We start from the raw sequence: 18366 nt of genomic DNA on the forward strand, positions 1-18366 counted from the left end.
CCCCCTTAGTCCCCAATAGACATCATTCTTCAGGTATCAACAATGGTACTGCTAAGATATTTACCAGCCAGGGAGCAGAAAAAAATCAATCCAACAAAAATCCAGTAGCCTACTAACCTCAGTAAAGTGTTAGGGTGTCTACTACTAGTGTAGGTTACGTGGCAAACACCTTTTTAGGTGAGCAATTAAATTGTCGAATTTGGTCCTTCTACAGCCAAGAAAGAGGCACAGCATAAAGCTGACTTTGGAGCTAATGTGAGACCAAAATGAGCCATCTTAGAAGTAAGACCAAAATGCTTTCACCCTAAAATTAAGGCCTAAGATTTCTCCTTTTGGGAATAGGCCATTAGTTACTGAAACCAGTCAGTTCAGATTCCAGAAACCAGGAAGTGTAAAAGTACAGAGTCACAAGATAGTCACAAGGTAATGCCTGCCAGACTATGGAATGTCCTCTCCCTGGTTTCCAGGGTAACTGACCACAGAAATGCCCCCACCTGAGGGCAGCCAATGAGAAATGGTGGCAGGCAACTACTCCCTTAGAAGTAATTTCTAGAAGTCCCTAGAAGCGAGCCAATCAGAATTGTATCCATACTAGCACCCCTAAATGATGTAACCTTGTGACTTTTCCCTTTAAAAACTGAGCTTGCAGACAGGTGGGCGCTTCCTCCAGCCTCCACTGCGTTGGACGTATTGGACGAAGTCCCTGCCTAGGCTTGTATTGCTTTTGGATATCCAGAATTAAACCTTGCTTTTGCATTCCGGCATGCTCGTCTTTGGTGGTCTCTCTGGGGGTCACGATCTGGGCACAACACTAACACATTCACTTGGACAGGTGACTCCGGCCATTTTCCAGGTGCCCTGAAAACCTGCTAGTTTTGAGAGGCACACAGAACAAGAGGGCTTCACGCAGGTGCAGGCTGCCATGCAAAATGCTCTGTCCCGTGGTCACATGGGCCAACCGATCTGATGGTCCGTTGTAAAGGGGCAGGGACAGAAGCTGTTTGGAGCCCCGCCTAGCTGAACCACATTGCAAGCTTCTGTTTCAGGCTAAGTTTTGAGGTCCTTTGTTACAAGGCAATGCAGCACTCTGGCCCTTGCTCCAGCTCTAACCTTCTGTTCCAAAGTCACAGGAACATCTACCTAACACCGTGTAATCCGAATGGCAATGTCCCATTTGGGGAGATAGTTCCAATCTGGGCCTGATGTCCCAATTATTAACAGTACCCCCCCTACTCTTCCAGGTGTTCCCGAGCCACATAGCTGCTGTGGGCTTCATGGCCCTGTTCTTTGTCTAGCAGTTTTCTCACATGTAGGGTATGGTGATATATGCCTATAGTCACAATATTTGGGGGGCTGAGGCAGAAGGATCGCAACTGTGGGGTCACCTTGGGCAACAAGGCATGACTATGTAGGAGAAAAAGCGAAGTTTTCTTTTTTCCAGACTAGAAGGTTGCTCAGAAGTGAACACCCTGGCTTCCCTTCATCCCCACCACAAATACATAACCTTGTTACTAACGCAGGGATTTTACTTGGTTGGCATTGGGTCTACCCAGAAGTCAGTGCCACAACTGGCTATGGCCACTCAGAAAGTCATCCAGGAAACTTAATGGAAGAATCCGGCAGCACTGTATTGCTCGTGGAAACTACAAAGACAAATTTGTTCACCCAGCTGCTAAAGACATCAGTAGGGTTATGAAAACTTCTCATGTAGCCCAGGCTGGCCTTTACCTCTCCAGGGCGCACCACCATACCTGGTCTAAGTGACTTTTTTTCAGGTTGCTCTTCCACTGACATCTACCGGCTGAGGCTGTCTTTTATACTCTCCTTGGCACTTTACAAAGTTTTGTTAATTTTTGAAAAGATTTATTTACTTTATGTGCAGAAGGGTTTGGCCTGTGTGTATGTCTGCATACCACGTGTGTAGTGTCTGCAGAGGGCAGAAGAGGGGATCGAATCTCCTGGAACTGGAGATGTGGATGGCTGTGAGGCACCGTGTAGGTGTGGGGAACCAAACCGAGTCCTCCACAAGAGCGATAAGTGCTGAGCCATCCTGTCCCTCCAGCCCCTCCGACACTTTAGAGAGCCTTTTCCCCCAACAGGTGATGGTGTCTGTTCTCCCAGGGAGAAAATTCTCAGAAAATAAACCGACAGCAATTAAGTTCATAATAAATTTTATAAGACATCGCAGCAGGTTTTCAAATTCTTGGAACAGTTCTCATAAAAAAAAATAATAATAAAATGACAAAACCACAGAACTACTGAAATGATCGACTGAACCATGAGTGCTCAGAAGGCAGGCCTCCTGGAGTGGCTCAGCCTACCCCTCCTGAAGGCACAATCATCTCCAGAATCTGCTCACAGATTTAACAGCCTCAGCTCTCCTAACTTCAAATGCACTTCATTTCATAAGAAAATAACACAAACCATTCTAAATCATTGAGAACAGAGCAAAGAATAAAATGAAGTTAGGTCACATCCTCAGGGCAGCTTTGCAATACACAGAATAAAAACAGCCTGTTCAACAACACACATATATTCTGTATACCTGCATATTTATAGATGGAGACTTACCATCATATAAAACTAATGAGCTAGGCCAGGAACGGCCATGCATTCCTATAATTCCAATGCCCGTGAGGCTATAGCTGGAGGATCTTAAGTTTGAGGCCACCCTGGGCTGTATAGAGAAACACTGTCAAAAAAAAAAAAAAAAAAAAAAAGGCAGCTGTATTCAGGTGCATTAACTTCACTGTACTTCATATACATTTATACTTGGAATGAGGTTGAAACAGGAAAAACAGAACCAGCACAGGGATGTTAATAAGGAATTAAAAATATTAATTACTGTGAAATATTATCACATGAAAACCAACCCCAGATTAACAAAACAAATTTCTGATTAGATAAATAAATTCTTTTTTTTTTTCACTATCAGAAGATCCTGATTAAAATGAAGAAATATATAAAGCTGGAGCAGGAAGTAAACTTGATACATCGGTTCATCTCAGAGGTCTACTGGTCCGGCTGCTACCCAGACAAGTCCCTGGGCTCTCAGCGGAGTGTGACCAGCTCTTCTGAAGAGGTAGGGTGAATGGCAACCGTGTTGTCAAAGTCGGCCTTGGTGGCCCCCATTTTCACCGCCACAGCGAAGCCCTGGAGCATTTCATCACACCCAATTCCCTGCATGTGGATCCCGACCACCTGCGAGAACACAGAAATCAGGGACGTCAGATTTGTATTAGTTACATACCATGGGATAAACATGACAGCGCAGTGGTAGAACAGTCGGCTGGAAATGCATTCTTTCCTCCAGCAGCAGCAGCACCACCAATAAAACCACTCTAAGATTCTAATCCTACCTCTAATCCAAAGTCAGTGTAAGTAAACTATGAGGCCCGTGCATGGCTCTGCTACAGTGCCTCCTCCAGAGCACACTCCTGTCCCGTGCATTTCTCTTGGAACGTTACGTCTTGCTGGTGGATGAACTTAGGGTCTTGTTGTACAGCCTAGGCTGGCTTCCTGAGCACTGAGATCATGGCCTACACACCACTATGTCTGGTTTTCTTCTCTGCTTCTAAGAGCTAAGGCCATTAACCAGATAGCTACAGACCTGTGCATTCCCATTCATTAACCAGATAGCTACAGACCTGTGCCTTCCCATTCATTAACCAGATCGATACAGACCTGTGCCTTCCCATTCATTAACCAGATAGCTACAGACCTGTGTCTTCCCATTCATTAACTAGACAGCTACAGACATGTGCCTTCCCATTCATTAACCAGATAGCTAAAGACCCAAGTCTTCCTGACCCAGTTCGTTCTGTCCCTTCCTTTCTTTTTTTTTTTTTTTTTGGTTTTTCGAGATAGGGTTTCTCTGTGTAGCTTTGCGCCTTTCCTGGAACTCACTTGGTAGTCCAGGCTGGCCTCGAACTCACAGAGATCCGCCTGCCTCTGCCTCCCAAGTGCTGGGATTAAAGGCGTGCGCCACCACCGCCCGGCCTGTCCCTTGCTTTCTAAGCACGAGTAGTTCTGTCAAGGGTCTACGACAGTCACAAGATTATGTATTTTGGGAGGGACTCTACAAGGACAATTCAATCCCTGTTTCAGTTGCAAGAGGGGCAGGAACTCCTCAACTTCAGTTATGAAGGAACGTGGGAGCCCAGAGACCAGAGTGAGACCCTGGGAAAACATGAAGAGATGAGCAGGGGTTGACTCAATGGACGTGGCAATCCTGGGCCACTGAGGACTGTTCCAGGCTGTGAGCTGTGTCTTATTGCCACAAATCCCTCTCCTCCTCTGCTGGTCTGAGGTGCCGCACAGACTATGTCTTGTGGCTTTGGGGGTTGAAGCCCATCAAATCACATACACAGGAGCTGGAGAGATGGCCCAGTGGTTAAGAGCACTGGCTGTTCTTCCAGAGGACCTGGGTTCAATTCCCAGCAACCACATGGCAGCTCACAACCTTCACACCAATGCATATAAAGTTAAAAAAAAACAGAAAAAAAAATCACATACACAGATTGTAATTATTAAGAACAGAAGCTGAGCCAGGCGGTGGGGGGGGGGGGCACGCCTTTAATCCCAGCACTCGGGAGGCAGAGCCAGGCAGATCTCTGTGAGTTTGAGGCCAGCCTGGGCTACAGAGTGAGTTCCAGGAAAGGCACCAAAGCTACACAGAGAAACCCTGTCTCGAAAAACCAAAAACAACAACAACAAAAACCCAGAAGCTGAAAACTAGGACTACAGCTAAAATTTTGAAATAAATTTTTATTTACGTTTATCTCACTGTGTGTGAGGGAGGGGCAGAGATAGAGCGCATGAGCATGCACAGGTGAGAGAGAGTGATCGGGTCACACGTGTGTGACTGAATGTCAGTGCAGGTCGGAGGAAAAACTCCCCATGAGTCAGTTCTCTTCTGCCATCCTGTGGGATCAGCGGGTCAACCTGAGGTCATCAGGCCTCAAAGCATCTCTACCTGCCGGGCCATCTCCTAACCTAATGTATATCTCATAACATCCCATTGCACTAGTAATGGCAGCACGTGCTTTGGATTTTACAACTTGGGAGGCTGAGGCACAAAGGTCAGGAAATACGAACCAGGCTATGTGGTAAGAGCCAGTGCCAAAAAAAAAACCAAGCAAACCAAACACTTCCTGTAAACCACAGCCTTTATATAAGACCAAGTTCCTCCTTACGATTTAATTCAATGAGAAGAAACAGCTTAGAAGTTGAGGACCCAAAACTAAACCTATTTCCTAAATTTTAAAATAAAACCCATCCAAATGCAGACCAAAACCATACCAGGAAACCACACAACACTCACTGAAGTGGCTACCTCGAACAAAACAGTGGTGAGGGTGTGGGAGAAATGGGAACATTTGGGGCGGGGGTGGGGGAGGGTGGGGGGGGGAGGCAGAAAAACCTGCAAAACACCAAAACCCATTTAGACGATCTTCAGAAAGCTAAGCCAAGAGACAGTCACTTTCAAAACCACAGCTGACTAACTTCTGAGTTACTGTTTTATTATGCTAGGTTTTAAATCGTCGTATCTTAAAACACATTTACCACTGTATTTTTTAAGGATTTATTTCATTTTCATTTATGTTTACGTGTGTGTCTCTGTAATTCTGTACACACGTGTGGGGGTGCCCTCAGGGGCCAGGTAAAGGTTCTGGATCCCCTTAGAGCTAAGTTACAGGTGGTTGAGAGCCACCTGACTGAGGTGGGCGCGAGGAACCAGACCCAGTTCTCTGCGAGAGCAGCCAGTGCTCCGGACCACTGGGTCATCGTTCCAGGATTTCTGAGCTTCCTGTCTGTTCTGGGTGAGTGGTCAACGACAAGCTTCTATTTTTCCTCCCAATTTTTCTTTTCATCTTTAAGACAGCCATTCTTTTTACGCAATGCCGAGACTGAAACCCCATTTTGAAAAAGGAACAGAGTCTTGTTTCTAATAAAAGAGTCCCGATATGCATCTAAGAGACAACGTTTTCCCCAGTACCTTTTCCTCTTGGTTAGCACAGACCATTTTCATCACGCATTTTGTCTTCCTTGTAGTCACAGCATGATACATTGGGGTAAAGGCAGTTGAGTAGATTTTCACATTATCTTTTCCGTATTTATGAATGGCCTCATCTATAACACACATTAAAAAAGCATCAATCAAAGACGGGAGGTGGTGATGCACACCTTTAATCCCAGCACTCGGGAGGCAGAGCTAGGCAGATCTCTGTGAGTTTGAAGCCAGCCTGGTCTACAAAGCGAGATCCAGGGCAGCCACCAAAACTACACAGAGAAACCCTGTCTCGAAAAACAAACAAACCAAAAAAGCATCAATCAAAAGCTAAACTATTCCACAGAGCTATGAGAGGGTACGGTCCAGAAATACACCTGAATGAAACTGTCCAGAAACAGGAATACACCTGAATTAAACAAGAAAGAAGCAGCCAACTGTACCATAGGAAGGGGCGGTCTACAAAACCAATGTCCACGTCCCATCACACACAGAATGGCTGAGGAATGTGTGTCTGATTGAATGGGACCAAACTGTTTGCAATGAATTGTACTGAACTGAGCTTTGAACTGTGGTTGGGGAATGTGTTCCAAATGATATTTGAGATAGATGCTAAATTTGCATAAAACCTAAAGTTTACACAATATTTATTAATTGAAGTTTTTCCCCTCTTAAACTACTGTTTATGTAAGTGAAGATCCCTGTTCTTAAAACATAAGATGCAAGGTGTGTATGCAGTGGGGATCCACAGCCTTCCTAATGCTGTGACCCTTAAATACAGTTCCTCATGCTGTGGTGACCCTAACCATAAGATGATTTCATTGCTACTTCATAACTGTAATTTTGCTATTGTTATGAATCATAACGTAAATGTCTAGTATTTCTGGTCGTCTTAGGTGACCCCTGTGAAAGGGACATTCAACCCTCAAAGGAGTCGAGACCCACAGGCTAAGCACCACCGGTGTTTAGGGTGCAAAAATGATAAGGCAGAAAAAGTACGGACACAGAGGACTCCTCTGTATGCTTTTTGGCTACTTTTAACTTATATAGATAAAAAAATCGAGAGGAGAGAGAGAGAGAGAGAGAGAGAACGAACACAGAAACAGAGACACATGGGCAGCAGGAGCCACACTCTCCAAGTACTCACTGCCTGAGAACTATGACTCCAGACTAAACAAAAGGGTTAGTGTAACTTGGGACACCGTTATTTTGGCTGATCAAAGTCTAGAGAAGGAACCACACACGACCTTCCTTTTAAAACACCCACCTTCAGTGAGCCCCACTGTCCCAATGGGGGGGTGGCTGAAGACCACGGTAGGGATGTTGTCATAGTCTAACTTGGAGTCTTCTTTGCATTCAAAAAGCCTGTGGGCCAGCTTCCGGCCAGCAGCTATCGCAACTACAACGACACAAAAACCAGTGTTCGTTTTGTTGATCTTAACACGGCAGCACCGTGCTAACAGCCGTTTGCGGATCTGGCAGAGCCCCGACCGGGCTTTATGCCAACGTTCATCATCGTCTCTACTTCGACATCACGAGAACCTGGCACGGCCATCGTGAACAATCCGAAGCGACTGGCTTGGTAACTGTGCATTCTGTGAGGAGGAAAAGTGACCTGCGCCTAAGTTCCCCATCACCTGGAAGCTCATCTGCTGAATGAGGACGTGAGCTTCCATGTAGGATATTTATAGAACAAGCCACAGTTTGGCATGTTTTTATTTCTACTTCATAAGATTCTTTTAAACTAAAAAGCTTGTTTCTGTCAGCCTGTTTTTTATTCCTATGTCTTCCCCTCAAACGGTCTCATTCCAGAAAAAGCATTGGTTATTAATTTACTGATACAAAATTAGCAGTTTATTCCACAAGACAAGCTAAGCAGACCTGCGTCAGATGACGCAAGGTTGTTTTTCAAAGTCCTGTCAAAGGACATAAAATTTCAGTTAAAACGACTACGTTCAAGAGATCTATTACACAGCGTGGTAACTATTGTTAATATAAGCATATAATTAAGTACACAATGTATTGTTTACTTAAAAATTGTTGAGAGTAGCTGGGCAGTGATGGCACACACTTTAATCTCTTCACTCGGGAGGCAGAGGCAGGCAGATCTCTGAGTTCGAGGCCAGCCTGGTCTACAGAGCGAGTTCCTGAAATAAGAGTGGGTCGAGGTACAGCAATGAGGACAAGGACATCAGAGCTGGTGGCACCAAGACCACTTACTCATCCAACAATGCCAACTGTCTAAACACATCTTCAGAAGGGAACCTATAGAAAGTCTTTTTTTTTTAAAGATATATTTATTTATTTTGTATACAATATATATTGTATTGTTTATTATGTATACAATGTTCTGCCTGCATGTATGTCTACAGGCTAGAAGGGGGCACCAGATATCATTACAGATGGTTGTGAGCCACCATGTGGTTGCTGGGAATTGAACTCAAGACCTCTGGAAGAGCAGTCGGTGCTCTTAACCGCTGAGCCATCTCTCCAGCCCAGGAACAGTCTTCTTGATGTTGAATTCAGGATTGGCTAATGTGTTTGTGATGGTTAATCCTTATCACCAATCAGCTAAGAGACACGGCCCTGGGTGTATCTATGAGGACTTTTCCAGAGCGGTGTAACGGACAGAGGACCTGCCCTGAACATGGGGAGCACCATTCCCTGGGCTGGCATCCTGGACTAGACAAAAAGGGCAAAGCGAGCTGAGCACTGACACCTGCTTCTTTCTGCTTCCTGGACACAGATACCACGTGACCAGCAGCCTCCTGTTCCCGCTGCCGCCAAGCCCGCCTACTATGATGGACTGGGAATCCCTCACACTCACACTCACACTCAGAGCCAAGAGAATCCCTTCCTTCCTTCAGTGGCTCTCGTCAGCAACAGATAGAGTCTTCTACGGAATCAAGAATTTTATTCAGAAAACGTGAGGTAACGTGCCTACATCTACTTCAACGCCATTTTGTGACAAAGACACAAATGCTTTTAATTTTGCTGAAGAATTTAACTGTGACAAGCTGGGCAGCTTTAATAACACACAGGCTCCTCTTCTCAAGAAAGAAAGAAGCATTACCTGGGGTGAGAAGCGCTCTCCCACAGACATCTCCCACAGCATAGATGCCTTTGACACTGGTATTCTGGAATTCGTCTACGATGATATGGCCTTTTTCATCCGTCTGAATCCCCTAGAACCACAAGGGAACATCTGGTCAATACCGGGGCCTTCTATCATGGTACGTCAAACCTTGACATCAGCTGCATTTCACATCTGCACCTCCAAAAAGCCACGAGACTTAACAGCAACATGTAAATCACTTCAAGCTGACATGTTCCATAGCTTCATTATAAAAAAAAAAAAAAAAAAAGCTGTTTTACTAACTATTGAGGTGCTTTAATGGGACAGGACCGATCCAGTATGCAGGAAATGAAAGGGAGACAGAGACAGACAGACAGACAGACACAAAGAGAGAGAGAAGGCTATCAGACATACTGATACCCTGATACCCTGTGGGGGTTCCTCTGAAACAATGCTTATCAATGTTCCAGGACGTACGTGGAGGGTGGCTAATATACTGCTCACTGGCTAGTGTTGTGTCAACTTTACAAATGCTAGGGACCTTTGGGAAGAGAGGTGCTCAACTGAGAAAATGTTCCCACCAGACTGGTGTGTGGGCAAGCCCATAGGGCATTTTCTTGATTAATGAAGTGGGTGGGGCCATCCCAGGCAGGTGGTCCTGGATAATACAAGAAAGCAGGCTGAGCAAGCCATGAGGAGCAAGCCAGTAAGCAGCACCCCTCCATGGCTTCTACATGGGTTCCTGCCCTGACTTCTCTGGATGAGGGACTACAAACTGCAAACTGAAAAAAACCAATTCCTCCCCAAATTGCTTTTGGTCATGGTGTTTTATCACAGCAATAGAAACCCAACTAAAACAGTCACTAAAAGCATTTTTTTTCAAGTTACCATCTTATTTTTTTTTTTAAATCTAAGCCAAGTTTGCATTCTACTCCAAAATATGCTATTCGGCACAACCAAATCCACTTCCTTTACGGGGAGTCGTCCTTCCTAGGATGCGTTGTTCTGTTTATATTGCGGCCTTGCAGATCTGAGAGACACAACATTCCAGTGTGCGAAGAGGAGACAACACAGTGGCTTCTGCAGGGAAGCAGAGTGCTGAGGAACAGTCACTGAGTTCGAGGACAGCCTGGTCTACATAGCCAGTTCTGGGCCAGCCATGGCTACACAGTGAGACCCAGCCTCAATAATAAAGAAATAAATGTACTTATATATTCACATATATGAATACATGTATGTGAGTACGATCTTTGGAGCTGAGATGTGGCTCCATGGCAGAGCACACGCTTAGCATGTATCAGCCCCTGGCGCTGACTCCCAGCATCATGGGGCGGCCAGACACACTTGGCTTGAATCCCAGCTCTGTCACTCACTGGTTAAGAAATTTCACACACGTAACCATTTAGCTATAGATATTTGAGCTTAGCTTGGCCACTAAAACACAGACAGGGGAGTTGGACAGACTTCCTAGTCCATAGTTACCAGCCTGGTGAATTATCTATTAATCCCGTTTCTTGGTTTCCTCGCGCTTCAGTTACTGGCAAGATTTACGAGGTGAGTAATGCCCTGGCGCAACCTGGCACACGGCGGTCATTCAGTCTGCATTACAACAGACCTATCTTAACTTTTGGTAAGGTGAGAAGCAACCTTCTTTTTTTGGCCTCATTGTTTAAAAATTCAGGAAATAATGAGCTGGGCAAACAGGTTGGTAGAGTACTTGTGAATTAATGAGCTAGGGAAATAGGTTAACTGGTAGAGCACTTGTGAATTAATGAGCTGGGGAAATAGGTTAGCTGGTAGAACACTTGTGAATTAATGAGCTGGGGAAATAGGTTAGCTGGTAGAGCACTGGTCTAGCATGCTCGAAGCCTTGGGTTTGATCCCCAGTATTAGTGCATGTCTGCAATCCCGGTACTTGGGAGGTAGAGTCAGGAGGCTAAGAAATTCAAAGCTGAGCCGGGCGGTGGTGGCGCACGCCTTTAATCCCAGCACTCGGGAGGCAGAGCCAGGCGGATCTCTGTGAGTTCGAGGCCAGCCTGGGCTACCAAGTGAGTCCCAGGAAAGGCGCAAAGCTACACAGAGAAACCCTGTCTCGAAAAACCAAAAAAAAAAAAAAAGAAATTCAAAGCTGGAGATAGGAAGATGGATCCGTGGGTGAGGAGCTTTGCTGGGCAAACAGGAGGAGCTGGGTTCAATCCCCAACGCCTAAGGGAAAGCCAGGTGTAGCTGGAGTCACAGAGCTGGGGAGGCAGAGACACGATGATCCCCAGGGCCGCTAACCAGCCAGTCCAGCCCAACTGACAAGCTGTATGTTCAATGAGAGACTCTCAAAAAATGAGAGAGAGAGCAACCGAGGAAGACACCAATGTCAGTCTCTGGCCACTACATGCAAAGCACACATGCATACATATACACATCAACACCTACACATAGATTCACCAAATAAGGATGGGACCTGGGAGGGGAGAGAAGGGGTGAGGTCAGCGGAGGGGCGTGAATTAAACACAGTACAACCATGCACTCCTATGAAAATGCTACAATGGAACTCATTACTTCATTTGCCGAAAAGCCATTTTTCAAAGTCAGCAAATAAAAGAGGCGTAGGAGGCGGAGAGAGATTCACCACACAGGGCTGAGAGGATGGCTCAGTGGTAAAATCACTTGCTGACAAGCCTGAGGACCCAAGTTCAACCCCCAGGACCCACGTGGTGGGAGGAAAGAATGGAGCTCTGGCCTCCCACAGGCGCTATAGCACAGACATACCCTCTCACAAATAAATAAACGCAAGAAAAAAAAGTCAGCAAAATATACTTGACCACTGGACTTAGGAACATTCCATCTGCACAAACGCAAGTTACCAATTAGAGACGAAAGGTTCAGGGATTGGTTTTGTTAATATGAAGAGCGAGTTCTAATTAAATTTCACTGAAGACTGAAAACAAGGCAGCCCCCTCCTTAGGTATTTTATTCATTAAAATGTTGAAGGCTCCAGGCACAGGGCTCATGAGTGGAAGCCCGGCACTTGGAAAGTGGAGGCAGGGGGATCAGAAATTCAAGGTCATTTTCAGTTCCCTATTGAAAATGAGGCTAGCCTGGACTACAAAAAATACTGTCTCACTGGGCGGTGGTGGCGTACCCCTTTAATCCCAGCACTCGGAGGTGGAGGCAGGCAGATCTTTGTGAGTTCGAGGCCAGCCTGGACTACCGAGTGAGTTCCAGGAAAGGCGCAAAGCTACACAGAGAAAGCCTGTTTCGAAAAACAAACAAACAAACAAACAAAAGATCCTGTCTCAAAAGACCAACAAACAAATAAATACAGGGACTGGTGGTGCAGGTCTCTAGCCCCAGCTACTTGGAAGACTGAAGAAGGAAAACTACAAGGCCAGCTTGGGCTACAGACTGAGTTCAGGGCTAGCCTAGGTAACTTAGTGAGACCATGTCTTTAAAAAAAAAAAGGAAAAAGAGGGCTAAGACTACAGTCAGCGGTAGAGTACTTGGCTAGCATGTGTGTGTGTGAGACCCTAAATTCAATTCATACCACTGCTGCCAAAAAGAACGAAAATGGGCTGGAGAGATGGCTCAGTGGTTAAGAACACTGACTGCTCTTCCAGAGGTCCTGAGTTCAATTACCAGCAACCACATGGTGGCTCACAACCATCTATAATGAGATCTGGTGCCCTCTTCTGGCCTGCAGTCATACATGCTGTATACATAATAAATCAATAAATCTTTAAAAAAAAAAAGAACAGAAAAGAAGGGAGGGAAGGAGAGAAAATGGAGGACACAGGAAGTGGGAGGGAAGGTGTGGTAGGGCAGTGCACACCCATAATCCTAACATTTAGAAGTCTGTAAAGAAGGAGCGAATCAGGAAACGGCTGGACAATCCAGACCAGAACCCTCCCATCTAACAAGACCCTGATCTGGAGAAATAGTCCAAAGCAGCAGGGTTTCACGACGAAGCACATGGATGGACGGGTATGCAAAAGGCCACGGGACTACTGGCAGATGGAAGACTAACTCCACGGGGTGGACCGGGTCGGCGTACCACTTTACTTAGATTCAGGCCCCTAGAATTTGGGTCCCGTCCGATGGCCCAGAGCAGGCAGTCAACATCTGGAATCACGGTCGTGGTGGGTTTCCTACTAGGAACTGCAGTAACCACTTGGAGTTCCAAGCCGGATGGTGTCTTTTTTACTTCCTTAACCTATTTAAAAAAAAAAAAAAAAACAAGTTAAGTACGTGTGGGAGGAAAGGGGCGAAGACAGTATGAAAGCAAAGATTTTCTTCCAGTACTGGGGACTGAACCTAGAACTCATGGCAGGCAAGCACTCAACCACTGAGCTACATCCTTGTCCTCTTTTGGGGGGGCAGGAGTCTCACTAAATTATCCAGTCTGAGCTTAAGCTTACTCTGCCGTTCAGACAGACCTTGAACTTAATAATCCTGCTTCAGCTTCCTAAGACCTGGGAGTTTAGACCTAAGCACTAGACTCAGTAAAACCAGAACTTTTTGTGAGGTTTTTTTGTTTGTTTTTTTTGAGACAGGATCTCAATCTATAGCCCAGACTGACCTCAAATTCATATCATTTTTTCTGCACCAGACTCCTAAGTGCTGGGATTACAAGCTTGGGCCCGCTACACCCAGCTAGAATTTTTGATAACATTTACTTATAGTTCAAATGGGTATTTAATTTTAGCCAAAGGCCAGGGACACCAAACTCCCCAGAGTCGGTTCTGTTTCCTTGATTCTTCCAATGACCAGGCTTATGTTGCTATATGTGGTGGTTTGTAGGAGAATGGCCCCCATAGGCTCATGTTTGGTCCTGACCTGAACCCACAGGAGTAAGGGTCCTGAAGGGCAAGGGGTCGAGGTGGCGGAAGGGATGAGAAGATAAGATAGAGTTCCAGGACAGCCAAGGCTACTCCAACAGGGACCAGGAGGCCTGTATGAGCTGGTGATTCATGACAGCAAGCTTTTTAAGAATTACCACATCTCATATACTATTTGCAGGGGAGAAGTGGGTAAGTCGGCAGAAGCTATCACACCATAGGACAAAGGGGGCAGGAGGCCACTCAAGGAACGCTGCACAAAAAGAACGCAGGGTATCTCAAGTGTCACAGACTGGGCACACAGCAGCCTGGGACTGATGCCATAGCCCTTTAAAAAAGAGTGAAGAGCTGGGTTCCCAGAATCTGAAGCCACAGCTCCCCCAAGGCTCTGGCTTCAGACTATTTCCTTCCTTCCTTCCTTCCTTCCTTCCTTCCTTCCTTCCTTCCTTCCTTCCTTCCTTCCTTCCTTCCTTCCTTCCTTCCTTCCTTCTTCCTGTTTTTTTTCCAGACAGGGTTTCTCTGTGTAGTTTTGGTGCTTGTTCTGGAACTCGCTCTGTAGCCCAGGCTGGCCTTGAACTCACAGAGATCCACCTGGCTCTGCCTCCCCAGTGCTGGGATTAAGGGCATGGGGCACCAACCGCCCGGGAGGCTTCAGACTATAACTGGCCTTGTTAAGCATATTCTTGCTTTTAGACAAGGAACTATATTCCTTTTCCATACACCAGAGCCTCAGGAAAAGCCTGGGATTAGCCTGGCTTCCAACATGGTCCCCAGTTGGTGAAACTGTTTTGGAAAGGATTAGGAGGTGCGTGTGGCCTTGTTGGAAGGGTGTGTCACTGGAAATGGGCTTTGAGTTTTCAAAAGCCCAAGCCAGGCCAGCCAGTCTGTCTGTCTGTCTCTTTCTCTCTGCCTGCTGCTTGTGGATAAGATGTACGCTCTTAACTACTGCTCCAGCGCCATGCCTGCCTACCTGCTCATGATCCCCATCACGATGGTCATGCACGCACCCTCTGAAACTGTAAGCGAGCCCCCAATTAATTGAGTGCTCTCTTTTATGAGTTGGTCATGGTGTCTCTTCACAGCAAGAGAACAGTAACTATGACACCACAGAAATGCTACGGCCTAAAATTAAATATATTTCCAGGGCTGGAGAGGTGGCTCAGAGGACCTGAGTTTGGTTCTAAGCACCCATACTAGGCAGCTCATGACTGCCTGTGAATCCAACTCCAGAGGGCTCCAACACCTCTGGCCTCCCCTACAAGGATACCTGCAGTCATGTATGTGTGCACACACATGTGTGCCATGTCCACAGAGGCCAGTTGTTGATGGATATGCAGTTGTAGAGAGTATCCCTATGGGTGCCCAGCTCGTCATTTAATGAAGGTCTCCAAGGTGATGCAGATGGAAATCCCTTCATTTTTGCATCCCCAAAGCACAGTGTTATTTATTACTCTGCTCAGTATGGTCTATGCTGAAAGGGTAACACAGACCATACTCTTGTTTACCAGGCTGAATCTCTAGAAAAATTCTACTGAAATTAAGTAATATCCTAAGGAATAAAGTACTCTGTAATGCTTTGTTTAAATTAATAGATAAAATAATAAATTAAAAAAAAAACCCATATGTAAGCTGGGTGGTGGTGGCGGCGCACGCCTTTAATCCCAGCACTCGGGAGGCAGAGGCAGGCGGATCTCTGTGAGTTCGAGGCCAGCCTGGGCTACTAAGTGAGTTCCAGGAAAAAGGTGCAAAGCTACACAGAGAAACTCTGTCTCAGAAAAAAAAAAACAAAAAACCAAAAAACCGGTATGCTTAAAAATTGATTTTTTGCTATTTCTTGAAAAAAATCTGAAAAATAAGAATGTACAAAAAAGGTACATGAGGGAGCTGGAACACTGGCTTCCTGTCCAGAGGATCGGGGTTCAATTCCCAGCATCCATATCAATTCCCAGCTCACAACTGTCTGTAACTCTGAACCCTTGGGACCGATACTTTCCTGGTCACCAGGCGAGTCCACAGTACACAGACATACACGAAGGCAAAACAGCCATACAGATTAAAGAGAGAGGAAGGAAGGAATTGGCACATGGGACCAGAGTAGAGGAAGGATGCGTTTGCAAAGCTAACCAGGGGCCGGCTGAGGTGTATGCACCTCGGTGGTGGAGCCCTTCCCCACACAGGATGATGCCCTGGAAGTGTGACTGAGCAGCCCTGGCCGGGTACCTGTGAGAACTTGAGCACCTCCACGCCAGCATTCTCCAGCTCCTGGGTGCAGTTGGAACTGATGAGGGAATCAAAGTTTCTAAGAACCTGCACTTCGACATGGCGGCGGAGAGACGGATGTTGGGGAGGAAATGAAACTTGATTAAAGTCATTGGGAGAGCAGTTCCGGTCCTCTGTTACCCCTCCTCTTCCCGCCTCCCTCCCTGGAGCTCACACTGGGGCGGGGTTTAGGAGAGCCTCTATGTGCCTACGTCACTACTGTATCCGATTTCGTCCACATCTATTTTAGAGTTCTGAAAAATGAACCGTCAAACTTCAGAACTCTATCTTCACGTCCCTCTCCTTTCTTTTTCTGTTTTGCAGAATCTAGGGAAATTCTCATGCAGTGGGGCTGGCTTTCCCTCTGGTCTGTGGGAAGGCTTTCTCAATTATCCTGTGGAAAACGGCAGCTAGATCCAGCATTTTAAACTAGTAGAAGTGAATGGGGGTGGGGTGGGTGTCACACAAAAACTGGGCAACAGTCAAAGTTTCTGAACACACAATGACAGAAACTTAATTCATAATCAAACGTATACTGCGTCTAAAGAGTTTCTGGCAGGGCCCACCATGCCGCACACTGCAACTTCACCGTGCCGCGGATCTGAACACGCCACGCATGCACGCCATACTACAACATGCCACTTAGCGCCAATGGCCGCCAACGGGCAGATTTCAGACTCCTTTATGGTCACAACCTGCTGTGATTTTACTGCACATACAAAGCTCATGGCTCTTACAGAAACATACGGACTCAATACATATCTGTACCATCACTCCTGAGCACAGAAGGGTCGCGTTAGTGTATCTTTGGATTGTCCTGTATTAGAAGGTTTGATTTTAAAGAAGGTTTGATGACAAGAGCTGGCCTTACTGCCTGGAGTGGTTTGAATGAGTGTGTCACATAGACTTGGGTATTTGAACACCAGTCTCCAACTGGTGGCGATGTCTGGGGGGACGTTTAGGAGGTGCAGCCTTGCTGGAGGACCAGCTTTGACGATCTAAAGCCTCGTGACACCTGCAGTTCACTCTCTCGGCTTTGTGTGTGGCTGGACTCTCTGCTTCCTGCTTTGGCCGCCATGACGGCCATTTGCTGTCACAGGCCGCATGGCATACGCCCATCCACACTCACCCACATGTATCATATATACATAATAAGAAGTTAAAATTTAAAAATTAGGTGATACCTGGTTTTTAAAAGGTAAGAAAACTTCTCTAATTGGACAAAAAAAGGAAAGGAAGGGGAGGAGAGGAGACGCAACTTACCTTATCATGTCTTATCAGAAGAGACGTCCTGGAGCCCAGGGCGGAGAGGATGCCAGCGATCTCCACGGCGATGTAACCCGCGCCCACAATGACACTGCGGCTGAGATGAAAGCACAGGGTGACCACTTCATCGACTTGACTTTGGGGCGGCTTCAGATGCACACACTCGCGGGTTTCCCTCGGGCTCTTTGCCCAGTTTTCCCAACAGTTAATATTTTATGAGTAACACGGTGACCTGCACCTGCACACCCAAGCGTTTGGAGGCGGAGGCAGCCTGTTGTGAGTTCCAGGCCATCCAGAGCTACACAGCGAGGCGTTATTCTCAAACAGAACAAAACAAAATTTTCCCCCAGAAAAGAAAGCTATCTTGCTGGGGGCGGCGGCGGCACATGCCTTTAATCCCAGCACTCGGGAGGCAGAGACAGGCAGATCTCTGTGAGTTCAAGGCCAGCCTGGTCTACAGAGTGAGTTCCGGGACAGTCAGGACTACACAGAGAAACCCTATCTCAACCCTCCTCAGAAAGAAAAGAAAGAAAGAAAGAAAGAAAGAGAGAGAGAGAGAGAGAGAGAGAGAGAGAGAGAGAAAGAAAGAAAGAGAAATTTTTATTTGACATGTAAGTTCCCTATGTCCTATTTTTATCTATCTATCTACCTACCTATCTACATACCTACCTACTTATCATGTATGTATGTATCTATCTATCATCTATCTATCTATCTATCTATCTATCTATCTATCTATCTATCTATCTATCTATGACAGCCTCTGTATCTCAGCTGGCCAACAAGTCGTGGCTGAGACTGGTCCTGAACCCCCGCCAATGTTCCATACAGACATCTAACAGCACTATCATTTTCTGGGCGGGTATTTCTCCTCCTTCATTATCCAGTTCTATTAATCCTTGTAGCTTGACCTAAGGCCAATTTAA

At 46.1% G+C, this 18366-nt stretch overlaps 1 protein-coding gene across 1 annotated transcript in view; it reads right to left on the reverse strand.

Moving 5' to 3' along the window:
* Positions 1-2154: 2154 nt before the first annotated feature.
* Gsr (glutathione-disulfide reductase) overlaps positions 2155-18366 on the reverse strand; it is a 43372-nt gene continuing 27160 nt past the window's right edge. Inside the window, exons 7-13 of the mRNA XM_076553529.1 lie at positions 17438-17537; positions 16136-16222; positions 13132-13290; positions 9084-9195; positions 7278-7409; positions 5999-6132; positions 2155-3201 (exon numbers count right to left, since the gene is read on the reverse strand). Coding sequence (XP_076409644.1) covers positions 3052-3201; positions 5999-6132; positions 7278-7409; positions 9084-9195; positions 13132-13290; positions 16136-16222; positions 17438-17537 — 874 coding nt within the window. The 3' untranslated portion in view covers positions 2155-3051. The remainder of the gene's footprint in view (positions 3202-5998; positions 6133-7277; positions 7410-9083; positions 9196-13131; positions 13291-16135; positions 16223-17437; positions 17538-18366) is intronic.

Source organism: Peromyscus maniculatus, chromosome 17, assembly GCF_049852395.1.
Source record: "Peromyscus maniculatus bairdii isolate BWxNUB_F1_BW_parent chromosome 17, HU_Pman_BW_mat_3.1, whole genome shotgun sequence".
NCBI classification, from domain to species: Eukaryota; Metazoa; Chordata; class Mammalia; order Rodentia; family Cricetidae; genus Peromyscus; species Peromyscus maniculatus.